The sequence below is a fragment of the Alternaria conjuncta genome (assembly GCF_024043145.1).
Source record: "Alternaria conjuncta strain BMP 0040 chromosome Unknown scaffold_4, whole genome shotgun sequence".
NCBI lineage: Eukaryota > Fungi > Ascomycota > Dothideomycetes > Pleosporales > Pleosporaceae > Alternaria > Alternaria conjuncta.
Window position 1 is genome coordinate 2,113,541 of NW_026250093.1, and position 18,240 is coordinate 2,131,780.

At 51.5% G+C, this 18,240-nt stretch overlaps 3 protein-coding genes across 3 annotated transcripts; 1 reads left to right on the top strand and 2 right to left on the bottom strand.

Moving 5' to 3' along the window:
- Window positions 1–10,331: 10,331 nt before the first annotated feature.
- J4E85_003571 (uncharacterized protein) lies at window positions 10,332–10,728 on the top strand (the record flags this gene model as incomplete). The annotated part of the gene is given in 2 exon segments (XM_051467838.1): window positions 10,332–10,679; window positions 10,699–10,728. 2 exon segments carry the CDS (start codon window positions 10,332–10,334, stop codon window positions 10,726–10,728), a joined length of 378 nt encoding a protein of 125 aa, XP_051328997.1.
- A 1,846-nt stretch (window positions 10,729–12,574) lies between these two features.
- J4E85_003572 (uncharacterized protein) lies at window positions 12,575–14,360 on the bottom strand (the record flags this gene model as incomplete). The annotated part of the gene is made up of 3 exons (XM_051467839.1): window positions 12,575–13,169; window positions 14,264–14,273; window positions 14,339–14,360. 3 exons carry the CDS (start codon window positions 14,358–14,360, stop codon window positions 12,575–12,577), a joined length of 627 nt encoding a protein of 208 aa, XP_051328998.1.
- A 1,639-nt stretch (window positions 14,361–15,999) lies between these two features.
- J4E85_003573 (uncharacterized protein) lies at window positions 16,000–17,839 on the bottom strand (the record flags this gene model as incomplete). The annotated part of the gene is made up of 2 exons (XM_051467840.1): window positions 16,000–17,115; window positions 17,174–17,839. 2 exons carry the CDS (start codon window positions 17,837–17,839, stop codon window positions 16,000–16,002), a joined length of 1,782 nt encoding a protein of 593 aa, XP_051328999.1.
- Between the last annotated feature and the right edge of the window lie 401 nt (window positions 17,840–18,240).

The window sequence follows — 18,240 nt, forward strand, 5'->3', positions numbered from 1 at the left end:
CGGATCACGATTCTCTTTCCGTAACGACCTTCTTCGGGTGTTATATGGAATCAGACACGATCGATTCACCCGGACTGATCTGTGTGGTTTACGAGGCGGGCTCCAGCATTTGACACACCTCTGCATTCCCTTTACACATTTCAATCTCCTCCGATTCTTCTACCTCCCAAACCTGAGGGCGTTGAAACTAGATCTCATGAGCAACGGTGTCCGCGATCTAGGGTCAGGCTGGTTGAACCATATCACCACACCGATAGCTTCGAAGAATGGCATTGAAGATCTAACTATCCAGAGTGATTGCTGCGAACTAGAGCCGTCATCAGTTCACCCCGTCACCCCACATATCATACGATGGCTTCACATCGATGGAAGCCTTAACGGTCGACGACATACACTGAAGCATGTCGACTTTCATCTCACTTTTAGAAGAGGTTACTACTGTGGAGCTAGGCGATATTTCCAGACCCTGGTCTCGCACCTGGCGGCCGCTTCGACAGAAATTGAGAGCCTGCGCATAGATATCCGCCTAGTCTATTGCGACTGGGAAACATTAGCACGGTACCTTTCGAGTATGAGACCCGTTACTACACTCTCTGGCTTCGGGAACCTGCGAAACCTTGAGGTGCCACAGGAGTTTCTCATAGACAGAAAGTTTCGTAGCAGACCGCATCCTGGAGGTGATCTTCGACATCTATTGCCCTTAGCGATCGAGAGTTTGACTATCATCTGCCCTGATGGTATGGCCATCGTATGGCTCCACAAACTCTCCCTTGTTCTAAACCACTTCAATGCGCTGCGGGTTCTTGCGCTTGAATGTGTTCCAGGACATGGTCGACTTGCCTCATGGTTCCATAAGCGCCGCGATCCTGTCTTCGACACATTCCGCGATAGAGGCATTTGCGTGCGTATATATGATGCAAAATCTGGATTCAGGCGTCCTCAGGCGTACGACACTGTCGATACGCCCGATCTAAGACAGAAAACGGAAGACCCTTTCCAAGACTCTCTGCACATTTCAAGTCTTTTTGGTGAAGACGTCGAATGTGCAGAAACATAAAGGAGGGTTTGGTTCGATGGAGACAAAAGTCGCATGCTTGTCGATAGATGCACTACTGGCAAGATGGCAATCAATGATGCACGTCTCCAATATCAGAGAATATTGACAGGGTTTTCTGGATAGTATCGGCTGAGAGCGATCTGACTGATGTTGTAAGAGGGCGAAACTCACCGTCAATAACGCTTGGCTTTGCTCGTAGAATGTAAAATAACACAAAGAACATGCCGCTGTTAGCTATTTCCACTTCGTTGAAATTAATCACGAAACAGACATGTCAGCGTGATGCTAGATTTGGGCACAATGAGATGAGATAGTGCAGGAGCGGGCCGGAGAGACGACCTCGGCACGTGCTCGGGAAGGTATCGCAGAGTCGGAGGTTCGGCGAATTGATGCGCCGACATCCGAAGCCGCAGTTTCCCCGAAGCCTCGGCCATGAGCCTCAGCTGTCTGGCAAGCCAACTCCGTGCATCATCGCTATCATGTACTTTCCCACGACTAGAATTGGCAAGCGATCTCCCGTTGCTTCGAATCGCTCCAACCTTCTTCCCTCACCATCGCGCCTCCGGTCGTTGCTACCGATGCCGTCCACACCATACACAAGCGCACCTACCGTGGTCGCTGATGATGGCAACTGCTGTAGCCAACGTTGTAGTTTTCGACCTTGCAGATTATCGCCTTATGCAGATTCGCAATAGCCGACAACAAACACTGTCATAAGAGACTGCAAGAGTACCCAACCCCAGTTAGAACGCCAACTTTCACTGGGACTCCAGGCACATACTGTAATACAAGATCACGTCGCACACCGAATGAAGCTTACGGATGCTGGGTGTCATCTCAGAATAGAGCCCAGGTGATAAGGTAGTTCGACCTCTGGGACGATGCGCAATACGGGCCCGGCGGTAGGCCTATCTGGCTGAGAGAGGCGGAGGGAGACAGAGTCGCAGCGCGTTCGTCAGTCGCATTATCTTCACTGACAGCTAAACAGGGAGTAACATAATGATACAGATATTGATCTTCATCACGCGAGATATGAAGCCACACAGTACATCCCAGCGCGCAACATGGCGTGAACAAACCCAAGACACGACACGCATACATCCGATCGCCGCGACCCTACGAAATCTTCGAAAGCGCATACGCAGCAAGATGACGACAGAGCTAGCCACGGCTACCGACCTCGTGAAGAGCAGAACACACAAGCTACACTGAGCAATGTTGGAGTGGCTCTCAAACCCTGAGGCGGGGCTACACGATGTAGCGTTGTTCACTTGTAACACGACATTGACGCGGTCGATATAATATGCCCTTGCGGACAAGAATTCTCTAGTCTTTGTAGTCGAACCGTGCGTAGACATCCCCGTCCCAGCACGTTGATCCTGGGGCCCCCATATCGCATGAGTATGAACAGAATGGCGAGGTGGGCGAAAGAAAGTTAGACGGCAGTGTCATAATACCATTGCGCTGTGCTAGCTACATATTTCCCTTCCACGTCAACAACCCGTTTGCCCCGATTGATCTGTTGCAACTTTCTAACCCCGACAGATGTGTTTCCCCCCCCCCTCCCCCAGGTTGTGTCGCGTTCGTATCAAAGACTCCGTCTGTTGCAAAAGAAAGATTAAAAAAATTCCAGAGACAATATACCACCAAGCTACAATAGCGGTGACGAAGAAATCATGCCAGGGGCTGAGTTATTCTGGGCCGTTCTAGCCTGGGACCTGACAAGTACCCTAACCGCAGTCGGGGCGACCTCTCCCTCCTGAACGTAATCCGGTAGTATCGCGTCCCATGTATACGGCAAGGGTGGAACTATATCTTGATATCGCACCTTAGCCCACTTGTGATACCAGTCGGCCATCCCTGAACATTCAGAATTTGCTTGGAGGAGCTCATCGATGTCCCAGTGCCGATTACTGCAATTATTGAAACGCACTGCTCCAGTTCCAGTAAGAGAGTCTCGCATGAGATCAGGGAAACCTGCGAAAAAATAGCAAGGATAGTTCTCGTATCCTGTTTCGAAATAAGGAATGATGTGCCGACCTGGCCAATTCTGCAGCGCCTCTTGCCATGCGGCATCCTCGATGACTATATCGAATATTGGCTGCATTAAATCTCCTTCGCCTTCGAAGATAAGGGTAAAGGATCCTGGAGGCATACCTGCAGACTCCAAAGCCAAAGCTTCCATCATCCAAAGAGCGACGGTTCTAGTAACGTCAGTGCCAAACATGGTGCGCATCAGCGCTAACCCTTGACGTAGGTCAGAGCGGTATTCCTCATAGCGCGCAGATTGCAACGAAGTCAGGACTGCACCCAAAAGATCCACACGGTACACAATCTTGAGTTTCGGATTTTCGATCGGAAAGGGTATCAAAGCTCGCGCATGGCACTCCGGGTGCGACACGCTCGCATGCGTATCGTGGAGGTCGATCGATCGGATGCTAGTCCGAAGATGTTGAGGTAGCTGCGGTAAAAACGTTGAGGCTTGTGAAGCGGCAGAGACGTAGTACTTGGTGCGATCGCGGACGTGTTCGCGGAACGGGTTATGTCGGGACGGCGAAAGCTTCTCCATGGACTCGACTTCGTGCTCAGTCAGGAAATTCCATGGCGTCGGTTGTAAAAAATGAAGACTTAGTGCATCCTGGCCTGGCGAGAACTGGAATCCATGCCTCTCAAGCATTTTGCGACTTATCTCACCGAATCTGGGATCCCGGGCCACGAGTCGAAGCAGCTCAGCGATCGTTTCCCGGTAGAAGGATGGAGCTTGTCCCCATACGCCTGAATCATTCAGCAGCTCGCTCCATTCGGGAAGCCTTACATTAGTGTTCATGAGGTGTTTCATCAAGATCTCGCTTCGTGGGAATTGCTCCGATATTGTACGAGCTATGTTGTCGTCGATGAACTCCCGGGCGCAAGGCAACAGAAGTATATTGACCATATGGAGGTCATCGAAAAGGTGACCATGATGCCTGGTCCTTGTGCTATATCGCTCGGTAGTCAAAGTAGTTGTCGTAAAGTGTATCGTGTTGTTCTGAAGGTGCAGACTCCGCATCTCGGAGGCGATGCTCTTGCATGAGTACATGAGAGACAGCTCAATCTTATCTCCGGACTTGGTGCGTAGCCTTCCAGACTCAGAGTCGAAGTGATAACCACCATCTTCAGTGGTATAGTGATTGTATATCATGTCGCGCAGTTCGCGGGGAAGGCGATCGAACAGCATTGTAGTGAGTGCTATGAGCGTTATTTTGAGGAGGTCCGACGGTTCGTAGCTCGGGTCTCAAGGTACTGGGGGTTGGAGATGATTTCACAGTAAAGAAGGTGCGAACGATGGTTTTTATAACCCTCCCGTCAGGCTCCAGCTTCAGAAAAATCACGTGACACACTCGGGGCTATTCATGAACGCTAGACAAGACCAGTGGGCGCAGTGTGGGTCACTCTCGAAAGAATGCCAAATGCATCCAGGCAGAATCTGACGAAAGCAAAAGGCCAGGCGGCAGTTGCAGTTGGAAGTGCTGATACTGGTTCATTACGTGGTAAAGGTACCATGGTACTATGCGATGACTGTGGATGCCTAGGTGCGTAGCTGGCGCATGTTTTCTGTACCAAATCACAATCTTAAGCAAGATCTGCGTCTAGCGTCCACAGGTGTTACTTGGTTGCGGAGCGCGAAGGCTTCCAGCATTCGCACTATGTGATCACGTGTTTGCTCCATCTACTTGAAAAAGCCTTATCGTGGACATTCAGACCGCCTTCTTGAACCGTACGGCTACCTGAGTGCGTTATTAATCAAGCCCGCTACATCGAGATAGCTCTACAAGTTGATTTACACCCGTGGACGTATCCCATTGCGACAGTAGACACCATGCAGTGATGTGTGTATATTCATGATAACAATCTCGATTGACAACACGCTGAGTCTACCTACGTAATGAGCCTGGAGTGGCAGCCCGCCCCAAGCCACCCAAACAGGGCGGTCAAAGACATGAACAACAACAAAACTATCAGCAAGCCGTTCCGCGATCTTGCAGCACTCATTCACCTTTGCGGCCCTAGATCCGTGGGATAATCGGCCTATAAACGATGACTACCACGACTATCCATCTGGCATACTACAGCCATGCCCGAAGCGTCCTGAACTGCGCTTTTGCCTATACGTATCCCTTGTGCGTCCGCAAGATCTTGACACAGGATGTAACTCCAACTGAGACACACTCACCTAGTCACTCTTTACCACCTGCTAAGTCCTGTCGTCTGGACGACGAATTTCGTACGATGATACTGCAAAAGAATCGCACATCTTAAGAACTCGAGAGACCAAGCCTGATCCTAAGCTCACACTAATCATAATTTAGACCAGTGGAGGCATCGTGTACTGACGCTGAATATGCTTCCAGCTAGGCCAAGGTTCCACCGGGTCCAAAGAGGTTAGGCTCAGCAATTTCCATTTTTGTATCCAGGCATCATGAGTGGTGCATGTACGATTCTCATCGATAAGCCTGCCTCTGCTTATAGGCTCCGATGAGGCCACTCCCGAAAATCTGATGAATGAATCGCCAGCTAATATGGTCGCCATCTTTCGGGGAAAATCTTCAGAGAAGTGAAGCGGAGAGCCCCTATGGCCAGCAGCACAGTTGTCGGGCCCAAGCATGGGCGGCGCAATGGATTGGCGTTGAAGGCAGCTTTCTAATGCTCCCTGCCAGACCGCATCGTATTTCATTACATTGATGACGTATTGCACGTAGTCGAAAGTGCCATCGAATATGAGCGAGAATGCGCCTGGAGGCATGCCGGCTGCAGGTAGTGCTAGAGCTTCGTCGATCCATATTGCCACGGTTTCGGTAATCAACGGTCGCGGCATACGTGGACCGCGCACGCTATAGAGGCTCAGCTCTCGGGCTATGTCTCGACCATTTGAATAAAACCCTGGTAGCACGTTTTGCCATAGGTCTACATGCCGCTTGACACGCATATTCGGATTTTCGATACAATATGGTATCAGTGCTTTTGCATGACATTCGGTATAGCCGGCGCCTATGTGGGTTTCGTGTAGTCTGATCTCTCTCACTGCGATCCGCAAACTGCGGGGAAGGCTGGCCAGGAAATCTGCAGCCAACGCCGCGGCGGAAAAGCACCGTCTATAACGCGTGCTGCCGTCTGAAAAAACGCCACGAAGACCTGGAACTGTCTCTTCAATCTGATCCAATTCTGTATCGGTTGGTACTTTCCAGGACTGACATACTGGATGTGTCAATGTGTCTATATGCTTCGCGTGTTTGGCGAAACAGGGGTGCTTAATGAGATTACCCAGTGCGTGTATGAAACCTGGGAAACCTGGTTGTCTCTGGACTTGTTGAAGAACGTATGTGATTAGATCCCGATGCTCGGATGGTACTGTTCCCCAATCTTTTGCTTTGCTTGGCGTTTCCGGGTAACTGCGCCTTCGGTTCGTCAAGACCGGTAAGAGCGAAGTGCAGTAAGGAAACGCTATCGTCGCATCTTCAATGATCTCTGCCGTGATGTACGGACGACAGTGATTCAACAGCTCTAGTCTTCTCTGATGCAGATCATGTACCATGGCATGGAAGCGGGAGGCTCGAGAGACTGTGGCGGGGTTGTCGTTCAAGGACGCTACGAAGTCAATAGTGTTATGGCGGAACAGCATACCGCTCAGTTCCACAGCAGCTTGCTTGCATACGTAAGTAAGATTGAGATCGATCGCATCTCCGTTACATGTTCGTAACTTGGCATCATCGGGAAAGTATCGTAGAGGTTCGCGTTGTGTGACGTAGAATTCATATATCAGATCGCGCAGTTCGCGAGGTAGATGGAACAGCTCCATAAAGCTTGGGAAGCGTGAACCGGCAGTAAGGGGGTTTTGATGCGAGAGACCTTGGAAGTTTCAAATTTATGTGTTGCACCCAAGCAAATACTTTTGTTTGGGCAGCAAGACTGGTAGGACGGTAGCACGATCAAGGCGCCGAGAACGTGAAAAAATATGCCGGCTACCAGGCGGCCGGTGGAAGAAAAAGCGCACCCGCTGAGATGAGGGCTGGATGTGAGTACCGTGGTACAAAGTAGGCTGATAGGTACCTACTCTCACTCTGTGCAAGGAAAACACCTGCTAGAACTCAGCAATCTAAAAGTCTACGTTGCGTTTGGATTAAAGTAAGCCTTTTTCCTTGCTGGTGTAGACCACAGTCATTCGATGAATTTTTGTCTTGTATGAGATATCCGCAAAAAAGAGGGTTTGATGATCAAGGGGACACTAAAGATCCCTTGGGCCGAACTAACCTTGGAAGGTTTCCAAAGGTTCCAAGGTTATCATCAGTGTAAATACCAGCATCAACGAATGGTCATCGAGCAATGTAACGTCACCGTGGTAGTCAAGCGTGTCTGGCCTCCTTCCACTGGGGTGTTTTCAACTGCAAGGGTTGGAAATATGGGCCGCTACGGTAGATCATACGAAGGCTACCATGATAGGTACGCTTTGGGTCACATGATCGGGCTGTTGCCTAGGTGTTCGCACATCACAAAAGTATCTTCGCCCAGTCCCACTCCAGCGACAAACCGTTACATGGTACTTCCTCCAATCTCTCGGCAATCTACAAGCAGAAGCCTTATCCTTTCCTCATCACTCATTACTACAAACCCACCAAACATGAATACACTTGCACACGTCCCGAGTGGTCCCAAAGACATCCTTTTACAGCCTCAATCCAGATTATTCGCGCTTCCGCGTGAGTTGCGTGATCTGGTCTATGAGTACTATCTTATGGCTGCGGATGGGTATCATTATAATCATGAGACAGGGAAGCTGACACAGATTGGGGGCCAGCCTATAGACATCGCTCTTACCTACACTTGCAAACTGGCAACTGCTGAGATAAATGGTCGCGCGCTTACTCTAAACGCCATCAAGTTCACCACAGCTCATGACGAAGGAATCCGCGACCGGGCAGGACAGTACGCACTGATCGTACAAAGACTTGAGGCTTTGAAGTCAGGCATACTTTGCGCTGTCTATGAATGCATCGAATCATCGACCAGCAGCGAGTTTGAGCCCGAATTCTCGTATCTTCTACCCGTCATCAGCCAACTTCGGACGTTGGGAGCGGACCACGAACTCGCTCATAAGAGTTGGGGCGAAACCCCCTCGCTTCATCGCCGATTTGTCGTACGAGCTCTGGAAATCCTCTCCGAACACACGAATTTCAGCGAAAGAATCACTAGCGACGTCAATATAGGGTGGTTTGGCGATCGCGTCCATGAGATTCTCTCGCTAGATGACTCGCCCTGGAACACACCAGATAGCAACGAGATAGCCAACATGTGGCGCGTTCTGGACGATGAACCAATGTTCCTTGAGATATGGGAAAGAACTAAACACAGATTCTCCGCGGCAGCGACAGCGATACGGTTCCTTTCGTCACTGCCCAAATCTACGCGATGTCGCATTCGTCGTGTGCTCTTGGACGAGGACCGCGTGTCAGTTGCTTGGCCTGAGTGCCACGCCCAGGGGTTGATTCCCTTCTGTCAGGAAAATGGCGCGCTTCGAGTGGAGCGACGAGTTGATTTGTGGAGAAACGCACTTCCTGCTGGTGCCGAGCCGATAAATTGCGTCGCCAGTGCAGCAAGAAGTCATCATCCTCAAGATCGTATGGATCGTCTGCGCGCTGGATACATCACAACCCCATGCTTAGCACCCTGGATCATGGAAGCACTCGCCCTTGACGGTCTGGGCATGCCACCTCAATGCTTCAAGCTGAAACTCGATGGACAGCCAACACCAGAAAGGAGCTCCGAAGTTTTCAAGGTCGTGCAGCGGGACGCCGCATGGCAAACCGCCTTCGAGAGAAATTTCGCAGAGCAACACAATACCCCCAGCTGGTTCGAAATGAGGGGTAACAGAAGCTACCAAATGAGAGGATTTCCGGAGGCCATCACAGCCATCGTCCGAGGAACATCGATTGTTAGCTGCAACTTCAATACTGATACTCCAGAAGACCCGGATACTATAGCGCAGGATGGACGTCACTGGACGATGGGTGAATGGGAGCAGCAATGGCGTATGCACGAACCCCGCGCGTTCAATACCGCAGCGCCATTGCCTGGCTGGGAAAGCCTTCGTCTTTCAGAGGAGGCATTGCCGGAATGACTGTGTCGCGATGTAGGATGGATCAGAGCCGTCAGCAGATGCTCAGGTAAGATATCGACAATTTAGGTCTTCAGGTACAATAGGGTCGAAGAGACCCCAGGACGTTCTGTTCAGCCCAAGCATGGCGCGTATAGCTTCAGTCCGCTTACTTACAACGCCCTCAATACTTACACACATACCCCAATCAGTTATCAGTTGGATCATCTTCCGTCTATCTTCCTGGTGACTCTTTTTAGACCGTTGGTAACCGACCATCGATTGTTGCGAATTCTATTTCCCAGCGACCATCCCCCAAAGAGATGTAGGGCTTGAGTCAACAGCGCAAAACAAGCGTAGATTCTGATGCGCGTTCAGAGTGCATCGTTCCGTCTGCGATCCGTTGGTGCATTACGTGTTAGAGGCTTCAATGTAGTGTGTTGGACATGGGACGGTACCTAAATTGGCCCTCTCGCTAGCTAGCCTGGCACGTGCCTGGGCGCCTGCCGCGCGATCTCCGCCTGAGCGTCGGTGTGCTGCCACACTGCCCATACGGCCACCCAACAACTCACCATCACCACAATTTGACGACCTCATCACACCTTGATGGACCCAGTCAATGCTATCGAACGCGCGCGAAACGCACTGCCCATCGACGTCTTCTAAAGCTGCGCGATTGGATGCCTGACCCTTCAACCTGTTGAATGGTGAGGTCACATTCACAAGGGTATTATCGCAACCATTCGACAAGCATGGTGCGCCCAAGCTGCATAGCCTGAAGAGATCTATGAAAACCAGCATGATACACATCATAAACAGCGGGATTACGTACAGCGTGACGCTACCTCTGGCTGAGCTGCAGGGCTCACTTCCTAAATAGTAGACGAGTTCCGCGGTACCACCAAGGCAACCCCATAACTAGGCATCTTCGTGCGCACGAGTGCATTGTTTCCGGATAACTTTGCAACTACCGTTCCAATACTATAAAGAGCTTGACCCCCCGGCTTACAAGACAGTCTCACTTCCCACATCGTTACGCCTTCCACGGTATCTCCCAGACTCGCCAGACCACGTCCATCGCACCCCGATCGATTTACCTCCCGCGTCATACAATACTACCTGATTCGAAAGCGATTTACACGAACTATGACGATTCTGGAGGGCTTCCGCAGGCTTCCGCGCGAGCTTCGAGACCAGATCTACGAAGAATACTTCATCCTTCAGGGTGGGTATCACTACAACCATAAGACCAACAAGCTGCTTACAGCGAAGGGCAAGGCTATCGATCTCAATCTGAGGTTGGCCAGCCGTCAGACAGCTGCTGAGACTCGCGGGCTCGCGCTCAAGCTGAACACAGTTAACTTCTCAACTGTATACGACAGCGACCTTAACCAGAGAGCCGGCCACTTCAATTCTCTTCTGAATCTGATCAACGAGTGGAAGGGACGATACTTGCTCCGTGAAGCTCCCCGGTCCGGCTTATTCGATGATCAAGTACGCTCACACGTCGAAGAGCATCATACACACTTTCTTCCTGTTCTAGACGCGTTAGAAGCAAATAATGTCACCAACAGAGACATTTATGCGTGGAAGGAGGCCCCATCACGATCGCGACACTTCGTGGAGTCGACACTCGAGTTCATGGCCGCACAGCCGCATTTTCACGATACTGTGAGCCAGGCCTACCATTGGCACGGGACAAACGAACATCCTTGGCCCGATCCCCTTCCTGTGATAGCGCACTACCAGGTGCCGTGGATACTACCGAGTGAAGAAGAAGTCGCCGCTATGCGCAAACTAGTCTCACCACTTCCCATTGTGGCCACCCGCTTCCAACAGTGTCAATATTGGGAGAGAGAGAAGTACAGGCTATCCGCAGCGACTATGGCCATTGTATTTTTAAGTTCTCTCACACGCAGCACGCGGCTCGAGATGTGTGAAATGATCTTGCTTGAGGATCATGTCGCGGTTGCGTGGCCCGAGTGCCACATGCAAGGCTTCATTCCGTTCTGTCGTGAGAACCCTAACTTGCACATAGAACGAAAAGTGTCCCTCTGGAGAGCTATGCTACCTGCCGCCTCCGCGTCCCTCTACGCGATGTCGACCTTTTCACCCGCGGATCAGCGACGAGGTAGATACCACTGCATAGCCCCGCACGCAGTCAGCCGAGGGAAGTTTGGTTATGGCGGCGTGGTGGACTGGATAATGGAAGCGCTGGAACTGGAATCTCTCGGGATGCCATCGGGCTCTTTCACCCTAGTCATCGACGGCGAACCCACAACCGAGGCATCAGCACAGATCTTCGACATCCTACAGCATAACGCTGCATGGCAGGCTGCTTATGACCTCTGTATTCACGACTCGACAGTTTGGCCAGTCCCGCTTACCTGGCTGCAGAGTCGGAATCTTGATGCATACATTATGAGAGGATTTCCTGATGCCTTGAGAGCAATCAGTGATGGTAGGTCGATCGTCAAATGCAACATCGACACCGGGCTTGTACATGATGTGAACCAAATTATTGCGGATGGTCGATCATGGACCCAGAGAGAATGGCATGAGAACTGGTGGACGACTATTCAACTCCACGGCGACATACACACCAGTGAACCACTGCCGAGCTGGGTTGAGCTCCGGATGGAAGACATGTTGGAAGAAGAAGGAATGGACTGATCGCATGCATGCGCTTTCGTTTTGTGCTGATACTGGCGGCTGGCTTCGTCTCCAGTCTTAATAGCGGCCTCACCGTACCTTCATCTGTCAAGCAAGTTCATGAGAGCAGACTAGTCATCAGCAATAATGCCAATCAATATGCGTTCACTATTCGTCCACCGGCTTGATCGAAGCTTCGCGTTTATTAGGATATAGGCTATCACGCCTCATAGAAGTGCGCATGTTGAGCTCGGCCTCCCTTCTGGCTGCATGCTGCATATTCATCCGCAGAGCCTCTCCTTCTCCGCTGCGGTTGCTGCGATTGTCACAGTGGAAAGACTCCGCACGACCCAGGTAATATGATAGCTTTATAATAGCCTATAAATTCACACATATCTTGAATATGCTTACACGTCCAAAGTTATACATTCTGTGCGATAGTAGGCTTCAAAGTAATTGCGTCTATGGCCTTGCTTTTTTGCACACCTGGGCAGGGTGGCACCCGAATAGCGCTCTCGGGTGTTACAAATAGGGCCCGATAACTATGATCAAACACGATGACAACACGTGGTAGACAGCAAGATGAATGCTCAGACATCAGATATGACTCATTTGTTCGCCGTCTCTAATCTATCATCTTTTCCCGCCACTCTCTTGTCCATTCCCCTTCTCCCATCTCCCAAATCCGCGTGGTGTCATTCTGGGTTGGACTACCCAGTCTCTTGCACATCTTCATGTTACTCAACATCGTCGTCGTACTCAATATCGGCATGCTCCGGGTAAGCCAACGAAACTTCTATCGGTGTATGGTCGTTTGGATAGCCCGGCACGTCGATGACAATGGGATCGTTCGTTGCTTGCGATACCTGCGCGTTTGGTACGAATGTCAGATCAATGACCGCCTGATATGACGGCCACTGATCGGAGGTGTTGATCTCGGTACGACTAGCGTTCCATTCACTCCCCCAATCATCTAGTGCCCAATGGAAATGCTCTTCTGGCACTTCGTTCTCGTCAGGCAGACTTCCGATAGGAAAATTGCACCTGACCATCGAGGTTCCATTGGCTACATCCTGCATGGCCCGAGGGAATCCAGCCATGATGAACGTCGGACTTGTTCGGATGATAGCTGGGTGGAGTAGACCACCAGGATTGGTCGATGTGCGTCTCTCAAGCGCAGCTTGCCAAGCTGCGTCTTTCAGGGCAACATTGAGGACTTGGGTAGCGCGCGCTGGGTTCGTGCCGCCGATGAACGTCAATTTGAATGCACGTAAGGGCATACCAAACTTCGCCAACGCGATTGCTTCCATAAGCCAACGAGCAATGTACTGACTACTTGTGGTCGCCATTACATTCCACGACGTCTTGGACATAATTCCATATATCGATTCGGCGATCGATGCGCAAATGTCCGTTCTCTCGGCAGAAAGGTATGAGCCCTCGAGCGTGACATTCAGGCCATGCGATAGAGTCGTCGTCTTCGTCCAGTACAATCCATCGTATCTTCTTCCTCGCTTCTGGGCGAAGACGCTTCATATATCCGATAGCAACGGCAGCAGCTGAGAACCGGTTCTTGTCTTCTGCGAAGAACTCGTTCATGCCGTATGCAGAGCGGGCATATGGTCGCAGCTCGTCTGCATTCCTTTGCAGCTCGTCGAGTTCGTCGTCGGTGGGAATCAGCCACGGCTCGATTGCTTGGCCTTGTGAAGTTTTCAAAAGGCTTTTCAGATAGATATGCGGCATTTGCGGCGGGTCTGTAGCCGAGCCTGGGCAAAATCGCGGCCTTATGGTATCCAGTGTTGATGCAATGAAATCGCGGGTGATAGAAGGGACTTCCTTCCACTGTTCTCTATACCGGTCGACATCCGTGTCACGCAATGTCTTTGCATGATCAAGGAGGGGTAGGAACTGGGCGTGGTTTGTTCGAACGTAGTCACGGGCGGCGTCGTCATACCAATCTGACATCGTGAGCAGCCTTCGTAAAGCCCTGTCTCGCGTATTGGACAGCTCGGTGAGGAGGTGACGGATCTGCGAGTAATTGGGCTTCGTCATAGGTAGCGCAACCGTGGTGAAATGTATCTCGTTGTATTTGAACACGAAATCGCGCGTTTCTTGCGCGATGAGCTTGTTTACTGTCCTGAGTGCCATTGCGTTCTTTTCCTGATGCGATGCGACAAACTTGTTGGTTGCTGGATTATAAGTGTAGCCATCTTCAAGCCTGAAATAGTATCCATAAATCTCTTCTCGGAGTTCTGCGGGCAGGCCAACAATGCCCTGCTTTGCCAGCACTGAAACGTGATTGATTTCGTGAGCCATGGTGGTCGTAGGTCGCGGAGGGTCGGAGAATGCGTTGCGATGGTGAAGTTGCGGAGAGGCGAGGCAGCTCGGCAAGATGCGATCATTGATGTGGGGTCGTATCTCATAACTAGCGGGACGCTACGGTGGCATTTAACGAGGTTGGGGAGCGGGCTCCTCACCTACAATTCCGGTCCAAAACTTACCGGGTCCACAGCCAAAAATCATGTCTGATGCAGACGACGGTGTCAAAGCGTCTGATTCGCTCTCCAATAGCTACCTCGGCAGGCTACCACAGGAGTTGCGAGACGAGGTTTACAAGCATTACTTCACGACGCGTGGTGGCTATCGCATCGATCCCATCACGAACACTTTGCGTGCAGTTGATGGAAATCCCATTAATCTATCATTGAGATCAACATGTCACGCGATCGCGAAAGAGACGGAAGGGTTAGCGCTCCAATGCAACACCATCCACGCCACGACTACCGAAGAGAAGCGCTTCGCAAAGGCAACTTACAACTCGTGGAGAGTAACGAAAGGGCATTCCTTCGATCGTCACAGGGCTCTGGTGAAGCTCTCTAAGTGCATTACCCCAAGTGTAGCCGATGAGATCCTGGAAGGGTTCCCTCAGTATAGGGACGCACTGCAGGAGTTGATAGCAAACAGAAATAGGGAGGGGCCAGGTAGGGAATACATGCGCTGCACTCCTCCCACAGCTACAGAGCCCTGGTCTACGGAGCTGAGATTCGTCTCACGTGCCGTGAAAATAATGAAAGAGCGCTTGGATCTCCCCGGAACACTCTTCAGAGCTATAAGCCAACTGCATTTCTGGGTGCTATCAGAGACCGATCCGGAGCAGCAAGCGCCCTGTTGGGAATTCCAGAGGAAAACGAACCCTTTCGAAATCGCTTTCAGCCGGATCGATGGAAGGCCTGTTATGAAGGAATATAAACCGTCATCCTGCTTTTCCGCAGCGGCCGTAGCAATACGATTCTGGAACGCCCTCGACCCGACGACCCGCAGGCAAATCCGACACTTCGATATAGACGAGGAGAGGCGCTCCAGATTCTTCCCAATGTGCCATGCGGAGGGCTTCATCCCGTTGTGGCAAGAGAACCCCAAGCTTCGCATCAATCGTCGCGTCAATCTCATCAATACTATTGTCGAAGAAGCTCGTCAACCTGATAGACGGGCTTGGCATCGGGAGCACGCGCATCATGCAGACAGTAGGTGCTGTGGAAGCTCAAAGCTCAAGATTAAAGCTGACAGGCGCACAGAATTAAAAACACTTTGGGATTGGATTGTCGAATTCAAAGCACTACATGCGGCATTTGACATACCCAAAGGAGCTTTCGGTCTCTCCTTCTATTCTGACGCGTCGCCTGAAGACACTAAAGAGATAGCCAATGTCATTCAAGAAGCGGCAGCCTGGCAGATGGCGCTCGACAAAGTAGCGAAGAGCGGAAACGCAGGTAACATGCATGCTCTTGGGTTCAACTACTCTGATTACCTTTGGGACCCACGCGGGCTGGCGTGGCAGGAGTTGCAGGATGTATCAAAGGGCTCCTCGATGATCAAGTGTGACTTTGACATGGGTCAGTCTGTGGACCCAAAGGACTTGTATGATGGCAGTGATCGCTGGCCGCATGAGAGATGGAATAGCCACTGTGCTGTGAATGACTCCAACAGTTGGCGGCTTACGTGGCAAGTACGATAACATCTATTGGGCGCATTTCACGATATCAATGAAGCAGATCACTACCAGGCACAGAAGTAGTGACAAATGCGACATCCTCCATTAATCTTTCAACTAAGCGAACCTTGCATCACGTATTTGTCACATCACATCCCCTAAAGGTCTACCCTACGACCCCCCAAACCCCTTCTCCAACCCCCTCAGCCAAATCCCCGCAGCATACGCCCCCGGATCAGGAATCTTACTCCTCTCACTCCCATCCTCACTAATATACGTCGCACGTCCAAACTTGGCCTTCATATCCTTCGTACTGTCCGCCTTCTTCTCCGCGACATCTACACTCTTGCTCAGATCCTTACTTTCAGCCAACGTGTTGATAAACGGAATCAACACGTCCATGACCGTTCTATCGCCTTCCCGTGCACTAGTATAGTTTTTGAGGTTCTCGAGAGCGGCGGAGGCGGAGGAAGCGAGTGTAGAGATATCCAGCGGTGCGTTTTGGGATAGTGTGGCTTTTGACAAAGCGTTTGTGAAGGCGGTGACGAGGATAGAGAGGATGGCGCCGAGGGAACCGCCGACATCTTCGACGTTCTCGCCTATGCTTTCGAGGAGGGCGAGGATGGGTGGTGGGCTGCTTTCTACAGAGTCGATGTTGGCGAGGATGGATTTGCAGACGCCGGCTACGGCTTCGCCGCAGTCGCCATCGCCCATTTGGAGGTCGTATTGTGTGATAGTGGGTTCGGCTGCGAGGGCGTCTTTGCAGGCTTGACGGAGCGCGGGGATGAAAGATGCTGGTGTGGCGGGCCCCTTGTGGAGGAGGGATTTGTCGGCTGCGGCGGCGTTGGCTTTGTTGCGGAGCTCTTCGGTTTCCTTGTTGATGTTTAGGGGTTGGTAACCGTTCTTTGGCCATGCTGGGGCGTTTGTGGGTGCGTCCAGCAACTCCATGACGTCCTCGTCTTTAAGGTCCATGGCCTTTGCCATTCCGCTCATGTTGCCAAGTGTGATGCTGAAGCCCTGGGCGTTGAGTGATGTCTCCAGCACGCCGGCGTAGATGCGTGTTGGCACGATCTTCCAGTCGCGCTTCAAGGCTATCAGGGCGAGGTTCACCAAAGCGTCGAATTCGAGGTTTGAGAGGCCTCCGAAGTTGTTGACGAGCATGACGACGTTGTCGTTGGGGTTGAAGGTGACGAATGCGCGGTCGGAGTCAGAGGAGTCGAGAAGGTAGCGGAGCATCTCTTTGATCACGTCTTCGGGACTGGGCATCGGGGAGATGGTTCGTAGGCCCTTGGTGAAAGTCAGTTTGAGGCTCTTGGGAAGGCGGAAGTAAGCTGATGAAACTTACAGGCTCATTGTGAATACCCATACCAACCACACAAGCATCGTCCTGCACACTCTCGAACGCCTCTCGACCCGGTACGTGGCAATGATCCAGACTCGTGCCAATAGTGACAAGCTGGGAGTTGCCCAACTCACCAATCTTCCTACACCGCTCGAAAGCCCAGCCTTTCTGTGATGCAGCACCAGCAAGCTTGATAACCAGCAAGTTACCAGCCAGTCCTCTCCTTCCTACCTTGCCGCTTTTTTCGCGGCCCAAGGCAGCGTCTTCCGCCATGCACACAACGTCGACTTTGTAGCCAAGTGCTTGTCCCTTCTCTCTGGCAAGACCGAAGTGGAGCATATCTCCAGTGTAGTTTGTTATGCACAGTATGACGCCCTCATTACTCGGCACGTTCCGTATTCCAGCCATGATCTGCTTAGTGCTGGGAGAAGCGAAGATGTCACCGCATACAGCAGCTGACAGCATGCCGTCGCCAACGAAGCCGGACCATGCCGGCTCATGCCCTGAGCCACCACCGGATACGATGGTGACTTGATTCGGAGGGTGTGAGAGGTTGTAAACGACGCGGTTGGCCTCATCGAGCGCCATGTGGGAGTTGCGCGTGCATAGTGAGCGCAGGTTGTGGAGGACTACGCCTTCTGGGTTGGGGAAGAAATGCTTTCTTGACATTGCAGCGGTTCGTATGGATATGTGTAGTACTCAAAAATCTGAAGGTTGTTAGCGACTGTAACGTGTTTGACAACCGTAGTGTGAAGCCGGAGGCTGATGGAGAACGTACCTCAATTCAATCACGTATGCCAACGTGTACACAACTCGAAAATAGCGGAATTGGATCCAAGAAATCAAGACACGCGGCGTACCGCCAATTCAGCCGGGCATCGTGCCTTTTAAACAAGTCCCCCGCATCCCCCGCCTCGATCAACATCATGACCATGAACCCCGCTCGTGGACACCCCGTCAACTCAATTTTTCGGTGCCAGGTATTCAACACGCGTCTAGAAGCCTAAAAACGCGCTCAAATTAGCCCGAAACGATGTCAGAATGATATGCTAGGCTTGGGTATACTGCAT